We start from the raw sequence: 18,344 nt of genomic DNA, 5'->3' as shown, positions 1-18,344 counted from the left end.
AATCCGCATGCTAAAGGCTAAAAAGTTAGCGGCTTTATATATATATGTTCATATATATGTATATGTATACGTTAGGTCAGGAAAAAACACAGAGGCTATTTCATCCCTACAAGCCTGTTTCGCAGGTTTCCCTGCATGCTCTTCAGGGGATTTTATTAAAAAAATTAAATAAAAAAATTAAAAATCCCCTGAAGAGCAGGGAAACCTGCGAAACAGGCTTGTAGGGATGAAATAACCTGCATGTTTTTTCCGAACCCAACATATATTACGCTCTACCCCGGTATTTTGCACTGTATAACGGATAAACCACAGAAACCTCGACTATGTATATGTGTACGTATATATACTGTATGTATATGTATGTATATATATATATATATATATATATATATATATATATATATATATATATATATATATATATATTGTATTGAGCACTGTATAACGGATAAACCACAGTGACCTCGACAATGTATATGTGTATATACATATATATATATACTATACTGTATGTATATGCATATATATATATACATTTTTGTATATATATATATATATATATATATACATATATACATATATATATATATGTGTATATATATATGTGTATAAGTATACATAAATATGAATATACATATGCTGTATATGTATATATACATGTATATAGGTATATATACATCATTATCAATTCTAGTTCTATATCTAAAATTGACATATTTTGTGGAATTTTCAGCCTATTTAAATAAAGAAATGCAGTATTTGGAAACATAGCAATTTATATATATATATATCCATCCATCCATCCATTTTCTACCACTTGTCCCTTTCGGGGCCGCAGTGGGTGCTGGAGCCTATCTCAGCTGCATTCGGGCGGAAGGCGGGGTACACCCTGGACATATATATATATAATTAGGGCTGTCAAACTATTGAAATATTTAATCGTGATTCATCTTATTTTGTTCACAATTAACTCAAAAGCAATTACAGATATATATATTTAGGTGTACCCTAGACATATAATTTTAAAATGTTTAAGGTAGGTGGGTTATACTTGTATAGCACTTTCCTACTTTCAAGGTACTCAAAGCGCTTTGACACTATTACCACATTCACACAAGCTGGGGGTTGAACCAGGAACCCTCAGGTTGCTGGCACGGCCGCTCTACCCACCAATCCATGACTACATTATTATGTTTGAAATAGCTCAACACAAAATGGATATAAACACATTTTTGATGACAGGGAAAAAAATGACCTGCAGTTAATGCCTTGCCAGATGATTTTGTAGCAATACAGAATTTCAATGTAAAAATACAGCAAATGAGAAATTGCATGGTTGTCAAATATTTTTACCTCATGCCACCTTCACCTGTACCCGTCTGTTCCTGCCAAAGTCATGTGATCCTCAGTTTACCACTGGATAAAATGGGTTTCTTTAAATGTGGGCAAACGTAGAAATAAACACGGGAGACCCTCATTCTCCTCCATTGTTTATAACGTTATTTGCTTTAGCTGGCCTTGTGATACGCTTTTGCAAGAGGACGTCGTCTCTAATTTGTTGTACTTTGCCCTTGGTTTCCTCTCGGGTAAATGGGTCGCTAATCTGAGAAGGACAGTCAATTCAGGATTCCGTCCTTACTTTTGTGTGTTGTGCAGCCATCCCTGTGGAAGTGGTGAAGCAGAACCCCAACCTGGCCATGCTCATTACCTGCCACGGCGGCCATATAGGCTTCCTGGAGGGCCTGTGGCCAAGGCAGAGCACCTACATGGACCGAGTCTTCCGACAGTTTGCCCGGGCTGTCATCGAGCAAGGAAGTGGACTGGAAGACCTCACCTGAGAGGACCTCTACCAAGTGTCCCCCAGTCCCTCTAGTTCTTTACTAGTTTCTTTACTTCTGTCTTCATGCATTCCATTTTGGCCCGATTTTTCCGTCCTTACCTCCTTCAACCCTCCAACTTCCTTGCATTCTATCCTTTGTCCTTCCCTCACTGCATTCCATCCATCCTTCATTCCTTATCCTACTTTCCTCTATTGACTTGCTTTCATCTTTGTCCTCCATGTATCCGTCCTTTTCTCCTTCCGTGCCGAAACGTAAAAAAAACAATTGCTCTGATTGTAAGGGCACATCCTGTTAACTTCTTTCAACCTCATTTTGTTTTTCTTAGTCCTAATTTGTGACCATGGCTTCATTGATGTTTAGAACAATGAGCTGTAAACATATTTTGATGCAAGTACTGTAGCAAATAATTCAATCAAGTTAGCTAGCTCACGTACAATACGCCCTTTAGCGTTCATCCGTAGAATTTTAGCCCTCAGGAATTTCATTTCTTTTTACTCCGGTTTCATTTTAGAGGAATAGTTTCACCTTTTGGCACTTTTTCTCCATTTTTCGAACCCCTAATATTCAACACTCCTGCACTAGATGTCCGTTAGACTACAGCTGATGTTAAAATAGGGCTAGCTTGTGCTGGGTTAGAACATAGTTCAGTTCAACCGTAAAAGTACTAAAATGTATTAGTTATTATTAAATTTACAAGTGCGCAGTGCAACTAAGCAGATCCTTGATCCCGCCCACCTTCTCTTGATTGACAGATGAACTAATTTACAAAAAAAATTAGAGATGTCCGATAATGGCTTTTTGACGATATCCGATATTCCGATATTGTGCAACTCTTAATTACCGATTCCGATATCAACCGATACCGATATATACAGTCGTGGAATTAACACATTATTATGCCTAATTTTGTTGTGATGCCCCGCTGGATGCATTAAACAATGTAACAAGATTTTCCAAAATAAATCAACTCAAGTTATGGAAAAAAATGCCAACATGGCACTGCCATATTTATTATTGAAGTCACAAAGTGCGTTATTTTTTTTAACATGCCTCAAAACAGCAGCTTGGAATTTGGGACATGCTCTCCCTGAGAGAGCATGAGGAGGTTGAGGTGGGTGGGGTTATATATATCCCGGAAGAGTTAGTGCTGCAAGGGGTTCTGGGTATTTGTTCTGTTCTGTTTATGTTGTGTTACGGTGCAGATGTTCTCCCGAAATGTGTTTGGCATTCTTGTTTGGTGTGGGTTCACAGTGTGGCGCATATTTGTAACAAAGTTGTTTATACGTCCACCCTCAGTGTGACCTGTATGGCTGTTGACCAAGTATGCATTCACTTGTGTGTGTGAAAAGCCTTAGATATTATGTGATTGGGCCGGCACGCAAAGGCAGTGCCTTTAAGGTTTATTGGCGCTCTGCACTTCTCCCTACGTCCGTGTACACAGCGGCATTTTAAAAAGTCATAAATTTTACTTTTTGAAACAGATACCAATAATTTCCAATATTACATTTTAAAGCATTTATCGGACATCTCTAAAAAAAATATCTCAAAAAAAAAAAAAATTATATATATATATATATATATATATATATATATATATATTGACAAGGACGGGGCGAGGGTCACCACTTTGTGAACAAATGCGTAAGCAAATTGTCCAACAGTGTAATTGATTAAATTAGTTTTAAAAAATGTAATTGTGAATAAACAATTGTGATTCAAAGCATATATCAAATATAATACATTACAGTATTTAAAAATATTACATTTTTATGTAAAATTATTTCATACAATTATTTTTATTTTTAATATATATATATATTTTAATACATATTTCATTATCTGTGTCATTGACTGTTTTTAGTTTTGCCACACAAAATATATCCTTTATAGATGTATTTCACTCGATAATGCAAAGCAAATAGTTTAGCCTTAATGTCACCTTAAAGCAGGGGTGTCAAGGTCAAGGCCCGCGGGCCAGAATGAATGATCTATGGCCCCTGGGATGATCTTTGATTAGTATTAGAACCGGCCCGCAGGCCACAGCCGCCTGCTGCTGTTTTGCACGCACCAATACTCCATCAGTATGATTTTTAAAATGGGGTCCCACAGTATATTTTTGGGGTCCCACTTTTTTGTAACAGTTTTGAAAACAAATGATAAATTATCCTGTTATATCTCACATTCTATATTGTGTTTTGGAAAAACATTACTTAATTCATTAAAAAAATTATGCAAAAGAAAACACATTTTTATGCATATGTAAATGTATTCAGTTGTAAACATTCATTCATTCTTTCCTTCATGAATCTAAATTTTACCGCTGCCGGTATTTTTTGCTATATTTTTATTGTAATATTTTCGGAATGTGTTTGTTCTATTTTTGGCCAAAGAAAACAATCTGAAGTTGTCTTTATTTTTTTAGTTATCATGCCATGATTTTAAATAGTCCGGGCCGCGTGTGCACAGATGTTCCTCCTTGCGGCCCCTGAGCTAAAATGAGTTTGACACCCCTGCCTTAAAGAATAACTTTCCAGAAACATTTGTTTTTCAATGATGTCATTTACCAGTCCGCGAATAGTGTATTTGTGGTTTAATGCTGCGTACACTTATGACAGGAGACTATAAAATGTCAGTGAATGAATATTCAGTGACTGTGAAGCCATGAATATTGCACACGTTAAATAGAAATTAATTATGGGTGTCATCAAAGAACCTATAGAGTCTAGGACAGGGGTCACCAACCTTTTTGAAACCAAGAGCTACTTCTTGGGTACTGATTAATGCGAAGGGCTACCAGTTTGATACACACTTAAATAATTTGCCAGAAATAGCCAATTTGCTCAATTTACCTTTAACTCTATGTTATTATTAATAATTAATGATATTTATCTTTGTGGAAACACTGATCATCTTAATGATTTCTCACAATAAATATATATACAAACGGATGAATATCAATATGCAACACTTTATTTTTGTATTTTCTCTAAGTGCACATTTTTCAAATTGAACATTTTCAAATGTTCACTTCTAAGACAATCTTGTGAAATCACAATATCCCATTTTAACTAGCGAGCCACTAAAAAATGTTAACAAATCATGAATTACTTTGCACCATGTTTGTACAAATAATAACTCATGTAAAATACAAAAGTCAACTCTCAAATTTTTAAATAAATCATGTCACACTTTGAACTGGACATAAAAAGATTGGTATTTCTGTCTTGTCATTCCGTCGTACATTTTTTTTCCTTTTACGGAAGGTTTTTCGTAGAGAATGAATGATGAAAAAAACACTTAATTGAACGGTTTAAAAGAGGACTAAACACGAAAAAAATGAAAATTTAATTTTGAAACATAGTTTATCTTCAATTTCGACTGTTTAAAATTCAAAATTCAACCGAAAAAAAGAAGAGAAAAACTAGCTAATTCGAATATTTTTGAAAATAATTTACGGAACATCATTAGTAATTTTTCCTGATTAAGATTAATTTTAGAATTTTGATGACATGTTTTAAATAGGTTAAAATCCAATCTGCACTTTGTTAGAATATATAACAAATTGGACCAAGCTATATTTCTAACAAAGACAAATCATTATTTCATCCAGAACAAAAATTTTAAAAGAAATTCAAAAGACTTCGAAATAAGATTTAAATTTGATTCTACAGATTGTCTAGATTTGCCAGAATATTTTTTTGGAATTTTAATCATAATAAGTTTGAAGAAATATTTCACAAATATTCTTTGTCGAAAAAACAGAAGCTAAAATGAAAAATTAAATTAAAATGTATTTATTATTCTTTACAATAAAAAAAAATTTTTTTACTTGAACATTGATTTAAATTGTCAGGAAAGAAGAGGATGAAATTTAAAAGGAAAAAAGGTGTATGTGTTTAAAAATCCTAAAATCATTTTTAAGGTTGTATTTTTTCTCTAAAATTGTCTTTCTGAAAGTTATAAGAAGCAAAGTAAAACAAATAAATGAATTTATTTACACAAGTAAAGACCAAGTCTTTAAAATATTGTCTTGGATTTTCAAATTATATTTGAGTTTTGTCTCTCTTAGAATTCAAAATGTTGAGCAAAGCGAAATCAACTTGCTAGTGAATAAAATAAAGTTTAAAAAATAGAGGCAGCTCACTGGTAAGTGCTGCTATTTGAGCTATTTTTAGAACAGGCCAGCGGGCGACTCATCTGGTCCTTACGGGCGACCTGGTGCCTGCGGGCACCGCGTTGGTGACCCCTGGTCTAGGATGTCTTTGAATGTCATCAAATGTACGCGCATCTTAAACCCACTGCATGCATACATGCTTCTCCAGCACCTGTTGTTTGGTAGCATATATAATGACAAGGAATGTGGACTTGCACTATTTTAGTTTTCTTAATTTGTTAACAATTTACAGCACTTCATTCATATCATGTGACTTATGAAAAAAAGCCTAAAGGCAGCGTTGATGTGAGGCTGGCTGCTGAATATAACGCACACAGGAAGTGTACACAATCAAGCAGTGAGAGAGTGTGACCAGGCTGCGTTCACGCTTGTCGTGTTTGGTTCTGCTAAAAAAGAACTCTGGTGTGTTTGCTCTGCTAATATAGTCTGAACATCATCAGTGTGCACTAAACACATGCAGATCGACTCACTTGAGCTCAAATATGTATGCCACAAGGACTGGTGTTAAAATCATGAAGAAATGACTAATAATATGTCAGTGAAAATGTGTTGGAGATGCTGTCTCTGCCTCTGCTCTCCTCTGTGCTCTTTAAAAGTATATTTTAGAAGTTTTTTAGTGAAATCTATAAATAAATACAGCAGAATATGAAAAGAACCCACGTATTCAACGCAGCAGACGGGATTTTGGTCAGTAATATTTGAATTGCAACACATAATATGTTACCAAACCTCTTTGAAAGTATGTTTTAGAAGCTTTTCTTTAAATCTAAGTTGTTACAAAACCCAAAACCAGTGAAGTTGGAACGTTGTGTAATTCGTAGATAAAAACAGAATACAATGATTTGCAAATCCTTTTCAATTTATATTCAATTGAATAGACTGCAAAGACAAGATATTTAATGTTCGAACTGAGAAACGTAATTTTTTTTTTGCAAATAATCATTAACTTTGAATTTAATGGCAGTAACACATTGCAAAAAAGTTGGCACAGGTGCATTTTTACCACTGTGTTACATGGCCTTTCCTTTTAACAACACTCAGTAAACGTTTGGGAACTGAGGAGATCAATTTTTGAAGTTTTCAGGTGGAATTCTTTCCCATTCTTGCTTGATGTACAGCTTAAGTTGTTCAACAGACCGGGGTCTCCGTTGTGGTATTTTAGGCTTCATATTGCGGCACACATTTTCAATGAGAGACCGGTCTGAACTACAGGCAGGCCAGTCTAGTACCCGGGCTCTTTAACTATGAAGCCACGCTATTGTAACACGTGGCTTGGCATTGTCTTGCTGAAATAAGCAGGGGCGTCCATGATAACGTTGCTTGGATTACAACATATGTTGCATATGATTCTCATATGATTCTCTGAACATTTCAATGATATTACGGACCGTAGATGGTGAAATCCCTAAATTCCTTGCAATAGCTTGTTGAGAAATGTTGTTCTTAAACTGTTCGACAATTTGCTCATGCATTTGTTCACAAAGTGGTGACCCTCGCCCCATCCCTTGTTTGTGAATGACTGAGCATTTCATGGAATTTGCTTTTATATCCAATCATGGGTCCCAATTAGCCTATTTACCTGTGTGATGTTCCAACTAAGTGTTTGATGATCATTCTTCAACTTTCTCAGTCTTTTTTGCCACTTGTGCCAGCTTTTGTGAAAAATGTTGCAGGCATCAAATTCCAAATGAGCTAATATTTGCAAAAAATAACAAAGCTTTCCAGTTCGAATGTTAAGTATCTTGTCTTTGCAGTCTATTCAATTGAATATAGGTTGAAAAGGATTTGCAAATCATTGTATTCTGTTTTTATTTACGATTTACACAACGTGCCAACTTCACTGGTTTTGGGGTTTGTATATTTTAGAAGCTTTTCTGAAAATTGAGGTTGTTATATACAGCAGAATAAAATAATACCCAATGTATTCAACCCAGCAGATGGCATTTTGGTTTGGAATATTTGCGCTACATCAAAAAAGCTATGTAAAGGTATATGTTAGATGCTTTTTATGAAAATAAGAAAAACATAGCAGAATACTGTATGTATTCAACCGAGTAGACAGCATTTTGGATTGCAATATTTGAGTGAAAAAAGCTCTTTAAAAGTATATTTTAAAAGTTTTTCCTAAAATCTTACAGCCTAAATACAGCAGAATATAAGAATAACCTGTATTCAACCCAGCAAAGCCTTTTTTGGTTAGGAATATTTGAATTACATCATGTCGTAAATTACAAAAGCTCTTAAAAAGTGTCTTTTACAAGCGCTCATAAAAAAGGTCAAATAAAAGGTTTAAGAAGCTTTTCATGAAATCTAAGCTGGTAAAAACAGCAGAATATAAAACATGTGACCGACAGATTCAGCCCAGCAAAAGGCATGTTGGTTCGAAATATTTGAGTTACGACTATTTTAGATGCTTTTTGTTGATAAATGTAGCAGAATAGAAAAATGAGCATTTTAATTTACAATATTAAAGTGAAAGCTGCAGAATGAAGTCCTTAATTTATGCAGGGTTTTTATTTTTATTTTTTTACTTTGGTTCCATGAAAACGACACCAGAGTGAACGCTAAGCAAACCGCACCAAAGTGTGCTTCCAGTATCTTTTTTGACATTTTTGGTTGGGACCAGAGTACCAAAGCAGAAGTGTGAACGCAGCCTTAAAAATGTTACATGACTGTATTCAGTACTTGAGACGTCCAAATGGGGCAAAAACTGTACGATGGGTGACCTTTTTGTTTAGTTTTTTGGATAAGTAGAGCAAAAAATACACTCCAGTACTACTTCTGTGTAGATGAATGCATGACAAATAAAAAGAGCTGTCCGGTGCAGAGCGTTGAGGTCATCTACGCATTTTTAATTGATGTTATTCCCAGTGAAAACATTTGCAGCAATAACAATAAAAAGTGTTATCAGTACTGGTATAATGTACATAATCCACATAAGTGTAATATGCTGTATTTAATAAAAGATTTAAGAGCGCCTATGCCTTCCTAGTATTGTTTATTGGTCCTTAGGATTGTTTCTGGCTACACTTACACACCTCTAAGCCACTGACAGGATCAGCCTCCAGCTATACTACTGATGGCTTGTTTTTTTGCGTTTGTATATTATTATAAATGAACTGTACAGATAGATAGATCAAGCAATTCAAACCATTTAGCATGTTTTCTGATATGATGAAAAAATAAGATAATCATTTTGTGTTATAGTGTAATCATGTCAGTGCTGCTTTTCATACCCTAAGACAGTGGTTCTTAACCTGGGTTCGATCGAACCCTAGGGGTTCGGTGAGTCGGCCTCAGGGGTTCGGCGGAGGTCAAGACACACCCGACTTATCGTGTAAATACAAACTTCTCCCTATCGGCATATTATGGATACGGCAACAGCTGACTGGTTTGCAGGTGTGTAATTTGTTGTGAGTTCACTGTGTTGGTTTTGTTGTTTGAACAAGGTGATGTTCATGCACGGTTCATTTTATGCACCAGTAATAAAACATGGTAACACTTTAGTATGGGGAACATATTCACCATTAATTAGTTTCTTATTAACATGCAAATTAGTAACATATTGGCTCTTAACTAGTCATTATTAAGTACTTATTAATGCCTTATTTGGCATGGCCTTATTATAACCCTCACCCTCTAACCCTAACCAAATAACTCTAAGTTAAGTCTTTATTACTTAGAATATGTTCCTCTAGTGTCCAAATAACTCTAAATTAAGTATTTTCTACTTAGAATATGTTCCCCATACTAAAGTGTTACCAAAAACATATAACTTTACCTTGAATTTGAAAAAAAAAAAACATTTTATTTTTCACTAAAGAAGGGTTCGGCGAATGCGCATATGAAACTGATGGGGTTCGGTACCTCCAACAAGGTTAAGAACCACTGCCCTAAGGCCACAGGGCAAAATAAATGTCAGTGGGTTTTCTTCTATCATGAAAAAACACGTAATACTTTATTATATTTCTATTTAAAATATTGTTATGTACTTTTCTTTCATTGGATTGAATTATTTATTCAATAATGATTTTTTTGCTTCAACTTTAACCCAAAACATTTATTTTGTTGAATTAATGTTTGTTATTTTTTTAATTTCAAATATATACAAAAAAAATATGTACCGGTAGAAATATATGAAAACCCGACAAAATTAAATGTACTAAATTTGTAATAATATGCCACTATAAGATGATTTAATTTCTGTTTGATGAAAAAATTAGATTTTTTAATACTTAATCAGTTTTTTAATTATGACCCAAATCATAGAAATGTAATTATGAATATAAAAATATCATTAGATTTGTAACACGGGCAGCATGGTGGGACAGGGTTTAGTGCATGTGCCCCACAATACAAAGGCCCTGAGTAGTCCTGGGTTCAATCCTGGGCTCGGGATCTTTCTGTGTGGAGTTTGCATGTTCTCCTCGTGACTTTGTGGGTTCCCTCCGGGTACTCCGGCTTCCTCCCACCTCCAAAGACATGCACCTGGGGATAGGTTGATTGGCAACACTAAATTGAGTGTGTGAATGTGAGTGTGAATGTTGTCTGTCTATCTGTGTTGGCCCTGCGATGAGGTGGCGACTTGTCATGGGTGTACCCTGCCTTCCGCCCCCAAATGCAGCTGAGATACGCTCCAGCACCCCCCGCGACCCCAAAAGGGACAAGCTGTAGAAAATGGATGGATGGATGGATTTGTAACAATTTATATAATAATACCACATAAAAATATGTCAGAAAATATTTGTTTTAATATTTGTATTGTTTTAATGTTATCAATGGTTTATGGCCAGGTTATCTATTTGTCAATACGTATAAATATGTTTTCCGGTTTATTTGGGTAAGCACTCCATTCATGTCGAAATAGCCTGGGTCAAGTTCCACATTTACAACGCCAAAGTCACTTTCACCTCACTCTCTCAGCTTCTGTCTGCTCCAACGTCTCAACCTTCCTTCTTGCTCGCTTCTAGAAGCAGTACCGGTAGTTCATTCTCAGTATATTCAGCTTAAAAAAAAATAAGATTGTGAATCCTCATTTGGCCAAAAATAGTCGTCTTTGTTGTCCGTTACCAAGTCTGCCATGATTAGAAAACACACTTGCGTTAGTTTCCGGAAGTTGGAACACATTTGTTGCCAAATTTCGGAAATGCAGTGCCATGGAAACGGAAATGTGCCGTGACAGACATGTTATGAACATGTCATTATATAGAGACTTGCAGTGTTGATATAAAACGTTGATGGAGGGTTTTGAAGTTGCTTTAGAGGCTGACAGTGACTCCTATTCGCTGCATCTTCCAAGCGTTTTTTTTATCATCTTTAAAATCCTAAAAAAATTGTTTTTAAAAGACACGTGTGTTCTTGTCCCTTATAATGATTGTGAACGATAGGCAAAAATCCCCCAGAAATTGCAGTTCCCCTTTAAATTATATATATTTAAAAATATATTTACATTAAGTCTGCATTTTTTTCTTATATATTTTTACAGTTGTCATTAATTAAAAGTAATAAAAGTTATATTCCAGATAAAAAAGAGATGATCATATTTTAGCTATATTGTACCTTTTTCATCTTATCTTGACTGGGATATGTGTCAAATTAATTTGTATTCGAGTTCTTTCTCTGATGTCCAACAATAATGCTTGAGCAGTCTCAAGACATAAACTACGACCTCTGTGGTGGAGGTAATAAAAGCCATAATGATAGAGTCATTACTGTACAAGCACTCAGCACGCTGATGTGCATTCGCCTGTAATAGATGAGTACAGTGAGGCTGTGTGTATAATGATTGCACTCTGAAGGATCCTATGGACGGTGTTTCAATTACCAGGTACAATGTCACCACTCACTTTCCACCAACCTTCATCCCAATGTGCAAGAACACAAAGCTATTTTCAGCCTTCATCAGTCCAAAAACGACAAGCAGCCATCCTTGCTCTTTGTTATGAACAATCCTATTACAGTTTAACGTGTTCCAAAAAGAGTCCGAAGAAGCAAAGATGATTTTATCCTACTCCTACCACACCTTACAGCATCTCTACAATTTCTAATTATTCACCATCAGAGAGACAAAAAAAAAAAGAATGGGTAAAAATGGACAGATGGATAATTAAATTGTTTTTAAATGTGTACCGTATTTTTCGGACTATAAAGCGCACTTAAAATCCTTTCATTTTCTCCAAACTCGACAGTGCGCCTTACAGCCTGATGTACGGAATAATTTTGGTTGTGCTTACTGACCTCAAAGCTATTTTACTTTGTACATTGTGAAATGATAAGTGTGACCAGTAGATGGCAGTCACACATAAGAGATACGTGTATACTGCAATATGACTCAAGTAAACAACACCAACATTTTATATGTTCCATGACACACATTACACACGGCGCTCAAAAATCTATCAAAACGTTTTAGTACGACTTTGGTAAGCTATGAAGCCGCACCGCTTGATGGATTGTACTGTGCTTCAACATACGAGTATTATTATGGTGTGTGTATAAGGTAAGACATTATCTGGCGTTTTGTTTTGCAATATTATACAAAAGAGACTTTTCTTACCTTCTGGTACCTGCTGATCTGTATTTGGGATCTGCATAAATCCTGAAAATTTGCGCGCGTCCGCCTTTGTAGCTCGCGCCAACGTCGTAGTCGATAAGCTTCTTCTTTTTCTCTATCTTCTTGTTATGGGACATTCATCCTCCGCTGTTGTCATTTCTAATATAAAGTAGTGTAAAGTTCTTACTTATATCTGTCAGTAAACTCGCCATGAAAGCGCTAAAACATACCGGTGTAGTGAGTTTACATTATTCACCCAAGGAACTTTAGTTATTAGAGAGCAGAGGTGGGTAGAGTAGCCAGAAATTGTACTCAAGTAAGAGTACTGTTACTTTAGAGATATATTACTCAAGTAAAAGTAAGGAGTAGTCACCCAAATATTTACTTGAGTAAAAGTAAAAAGTATGTTGTGAAAAAACTACTCAAGTACTGAGTAACTGATGAGTAACCTGTTCGTTTAATGATGACGGCAACAAATAATGCACAAAAACATAAAAATAGCTGTGAGCAAATTCAGGGCCAGGAATATCTCTTAAACAACTAAAACAATAATATATATTAAATAATAATACATTAACATAAAAAAAATTAAGGCAAATTGAGCCACAATAACTTAACAGCACCATAGGCTCAGTAGGCAGAGATTACAAAGGAAAATAACAAGTTAGCCTTTACGCAAACCATAAACTGATAGGTGTGGGGTGCACCTGAGAACACACATCACTTCTGATTGGTGTTTGTATGCATGCGTGAGTGTGTGTGTATCTCTGTCTGTCTATGAGGCTGCAGTGCATTAATCAATGTCCCCACACGATGTACATTTAACAGTGATTCATAGCAGGGAAGCTAACATCAGCCTACGGTGACAGCCAAAATATCTACTAAAGTTACTTACCGCGATGTGCTTCCTCAAATTTGACGTTGAGTTCATGTAAGCCAGGGGTGCCCACACTTTTTCAGCAGGCGAGCGACTATTTAAATGACCAAGTCGAGGTGATCTACCTCATATATACATATACATACAAACACACACACACATACATATATATATATATATATATATATATATATATATATATATATATATATATATATATATATATATATATATATATATATATATATACACATATATATATATATATATATATATATATATATATACATACATTTATGTATACAGTAGATAATTTATATTTATTTATTTTGCCGTTTTTGTTCACATGTTAAAGGTGTTTTAATGAATATACATGCATGTTTAACATATAGATTCCTTTCTTTCATGAAGACAAGAATATAAGTTGGTGTATTACCTGATTCTGATGACTTGCATTGATTGGAATCAGACAGTAGTGCTGATAACGTCCACGTTTTCAAATGGAGGAGAAAAAAAGTTCCTCCTTGCTGTCTAATACCACATGAAAGTGGTTGGTTTTTGGCATCTTTTTTGTCCAGCTTCCATATTCATTTTTATACACTTTACAAGAAATACATTGGCGGCAAACTCCGTAGCTTGCTAGCTTGTTTGCGCTGGCTTTCGGAAACAAACTCTTATTTTGTTAGCACAGGCGCGATGGAGCGGCACTTTTATTGTGAAGACAGGAACTGTGCGGTCAGTCTTTAGGCTTTTGACGGGAGGTACGGTTGAAATAAAAAAGTGTTTTTTTTCCTTCACACATATATATATATATATATATATATATATATATATATATATATATATATATATATTTACATATATATATATATATATATATATATATATATATATATATATATATATATATATATATATATATATATATATATATATATATATATATACAGCTACAGCTACAATCGGGCGGAAGGCGGGGTACACCCTGGACAAGTCGCCACTTCATCGCAGGGCCATATATATTTAATAACATTTATACATACATATATATATATATATATATATATATATATATATATATATATATATATATATATATATATATTTTATACATATATATATACATATATATATATATATGTATATATATATATATATATATATATATATAAAATAAATACTTGACTTTCAGTGAATTCTAGCTATATGTATGTATATATATATATATATATATATATATATATATATATATATATATATATATATATATATATATATATATATATATGTATGTATGTATAAATTTTATTAAATATATATGGCCCTGCGATGAAGTGGCGACTTGTCCAGGGTGTACCCCGCCTTCCGCCCGATTGTAGCTGAGATAGGCTCCAGCACACCCCGCGACCCCGAAGGGAATAAGCGGTAGAAAATGGATGGATGGATGGATATATACATATAAATAAAATAAATACTTAAATTTCATTGTTCATTTATTTACACATATACACACACATAACACTCTTCTACTCATTGTTGTATTTGAAAGTGCAATGCTTTTCAACAAACGGTTAAGCAGTTTGAGCTGGTCTGCTAGGGGCTGATGGGAAATATATGCAAATGAATGTGAAACCAGTGCTCCCAGGGATTGACCTGGGCGTGTTTTGGGGGGGGTTTGGCGGGGGGTGTATATTGTAGCGTCCCGGAAGAGTTAGTGCTGCAAGGGCCGGTCCTGGGTATTTGTTCTGTTGTGTTTATGTTGTGTTACGGTGCGGATGTTCTCCTGAAATGTGTTTGTCATTCTTGTTTGGTGTGGGTTCACAGTGTGGCGCATATTTGTAACAGTGTTAAAGTTGTTTGCCACCCTCAGTGTGACCTGTATGGCTGTTGACCAAGTATGCGTTGTAAACGCAACAGTGCATCTGTGAAAGCCTCACACATTACGTGACAATGCCGGCATGCTGATGGTATGAAGAGAAAGTGTCGTTTAAAGGCAGTGCCATCACGGCACGCCCTCAATATTATTGTCTGGGTGAAAATCGGGATAAATTCGGGAGAATGGTTGTCTTGAGAGGGGCACTGAAATTCGGGAGTCTCCCGGAAAAGTCGGGAGGGTTGGCAAGTATGCAACAGTATGATTATGTACTAATACTTACATGTGTAAAATTGTTTAATTTGTTGAAAGTGCCTTGACTTTTATGTACATTGTGGATATATGTTTGTTGTTCAATAAAAAAAAATTACAAAAATAAATAAATAAAAATAAAATACATGGTTTTCTTTTTTGTACTCTTAATTTTAATAACAATATCATATAAAAGATTACATACCAAACTTGAAAAACGTTACTTAAGAATACGTTTTTATTTTGAAACCGTAAAGATCCGTATAGAAACCTGAACGAAGCAGCCTTAAATTGCAAATAAATCAAACTTTTTTTTACTACTTCATATACATCTAATACATCATTTAACAATACTGATAATTTAAAAGTCTACTTTGTGTTAGGCCGCAGATGTAGATTTAAGTTACAGTAAGTACGTTGTTTAAAACAAATCAACATTTAAAAAAATAAATGACGCGATGGGAGTCAGTGGCGCCCCCGTGCGTCAGTCATTGCAATGACAGAAGAGTGAAAGTGGCAATAAAACTCCTTGATATTTTTAAATATACCCCTTGTTCATGTTTTTGTATTTTTGTTCCTTTTACTCATATGTAAGCTATTTATATAGACAACATTAATAAAACATTCAAATATCACAGAACACGACTTAGGAGAAGCTCCATCGTAAGAAACTGCAAGTCCAGGAAGTGACGTCATTCGATCAAAAAGCCTTCAAAGAAGAAACAAATATTGAAAAACAATTGATAGATTGATAGAATTGAGGAAAACAGTATTAGACAAATATGAATACAATATGTTTTTACATCTGTGAACGAATTGTACATTGAAAATGTAAAAATAAAAACCTCTGACAAAAATAATGCATAAAGGAATAACACAACAAAGATTTTGGCCCAAAAATGTACTGAAAGGACAAAAATGGTTAATGCCAGACGCACGTACCTACTTAAATAAAACACCCATACTGACACGGTTTACAAAGTATACAAAAATAAAGACAAAGTACCAGTAAACGGTGAGAGGTTCTGTGGTATCGTAGATAATCTTTTATGAACCTACTTATGTATTGGAGCGGCTGGCTACTGGGTGTTAGCCAATGAATTTGGCTGGGGGGCGGGACTTTCGGGGAGAGATAGGGAAGTGACGTTGTTGATTGATTGATTGATTGATTGAAACTTTTATTAGTCAATTGCACAGTACAGTACATATTCCGTACAATTGACCACTAAATGGTAACACCCGAATAAGTTTTTCAACTTGTTTAAGTCGGGGTCCACGTAAATCAATTCATGGTAACTTGGTTACCATGAATGTTATTCATGGTTCTGATGCTTTCTGAGCTCACTATGTTCACTGATCGCTGTATATATTCTACGAAGTCAGACCTAAACTGTTCCAATGTCCATTTCTCAGATGATATAATTGTTGATGACTGAAGTGCTGATATCAACCAAACCTAACCCGCGCCCCGCACCAACCCTCTCCACATCTCACCCCCGGATTGTAAATAATGTAAATAATTCAATGTATATACTCTGATGATTAACTTGTGTGATGACTGTATTATGCTGATAGTGTATATTTGTACCATGAATTGATTAACGTGGACCCCGACTTAAACAAGTTGAAAAACTTATTCGGGTGTTACCATTTAGTGGTCAATTGTACGGAATATGTACTGCACTGTGCAACCTACTAATAAAAGTTTCAATCAATAAATCAATCAATCAAAAAACCCTTAGCTCAGGGGTCGGCAACCCAAAATGTTGAAAGAGCCATTTTGGACCAAAAATACAAAAACAAATCTGTCTGAAGCCGCAAAAAATTAAAAGCCATATTACCTACAGATAGTGTGTCATGAGATATACATTGAATTAAGGACTTAAAAGAAACTAAATGACCTCAAATATAGCTACAAATGAGGCATAATGATGCAATATGTACATATAGCTAACCTAAATAGCATGTTAGCATCAATTAGCTTGCAGTCATGCAGTGACCAAATATGTCTGATTAGCACTCCACACAAGTCAATAACATCAACAAAACTCACCTTTCATGCACAACCTTAAAAGTTTTGTGAACAAAATGAGACAGAAAAAGAAGTGGCATAAAACACGTCCTAGAAAGTCGGAGAAAGTTATACATGTAAACAGACTACGTGAGTTCAAGGACCGCCATAATTAGTAAGACAAAACGGCACTCATCAAATACTCGAATCAGTGAAGCATGTTTAATATAAACAGTGTGCTTTATAACAATTAGGGAGGTTTGTGTCATGTTTGTCCTCCTACAGAAACCATATTAAAACAAAAAATATATTTTTTCCCCTCGTCTTTTTCCATTTTTCATACATTTTTGAAAAAGCTCCAGAGAGCCACTATGGCGGCGCTAAAGAGCCGCATGCGGCTCTAGAGCCGCGAGTTGCCGACCCCTGCCTTAGATCACACTTATATTAGATAGGCCAATAGAGGGCGCACTCGTTGTTAGGTTGGCTCCTGTCTACGTCACTTGGCATTAGAAGAAGAGTGTACCAAGTTGTGTGTGTCCTACAAAGACAATGTCTTTAAGACATTGAGTAAACAACAACTAAGAACTAGTGATGGGTTGATGAGGCGTCATGAAGCGTTTCGACACATTGCAAAACTGTATTGATACTGTGTCGATACTGTGTCACTAAATACTGACATCTGCTGGACATTAAAAATCCCTACAGGCAACCTATGGACCGACTCAACTGACACTGATTTTATGACCGAGTACAGTGGTTCTCA

General features: G+C 35.0%; 1 protein-coding gene across 1 annotated transcript in view; it reads left to right on the top strand.

Annotated features, from left to right (window-relative positions):
• The window catches only part of abhd3 (abhydrolase domain containing 3, phospholipase), a 51,223-nt gene extending 42,237 nt beyond the window's left edge, over positions 1 to 8,986 (top strand). Inside the window, exon 9 of the mRNA XM_061979267.2 lies at positions 1,657 to 8,986. Within this exon, the coding sequence (XP_061835251.1) occupies positions 1,657 to 1,838 (182 nt within the window). The 3' untranslated portion in view covers positions 1,839 to 8,986. The remainder of the gene's footprint in view (positions 1 to 1,656) is intronic.
• The last annotated feature ends 9,358 nt before the right edge of the window (positions 8,987 to 18,344 follow it).

Source organism: Nerophis lumbriciformis, linkage group LG19 (genome assembly GCF_033978685.3).
Source record: "Nerophis lumbriciformis linkage group LG19, RoL_Nlum_v2.1, whole genome shotgun sequence".
NCBI classification, from domain to species: Eukaryota; Metazoa; Chordata; class Actinopteri; order Syngnathiformes; family Syngnathidae; genus Nerophis; species Nerophis lumbriciformis.
Note: the sequence above shows the minus strand (reverse complement) of the source record. Positions and strands in the feature narration are given on the sequence as shown.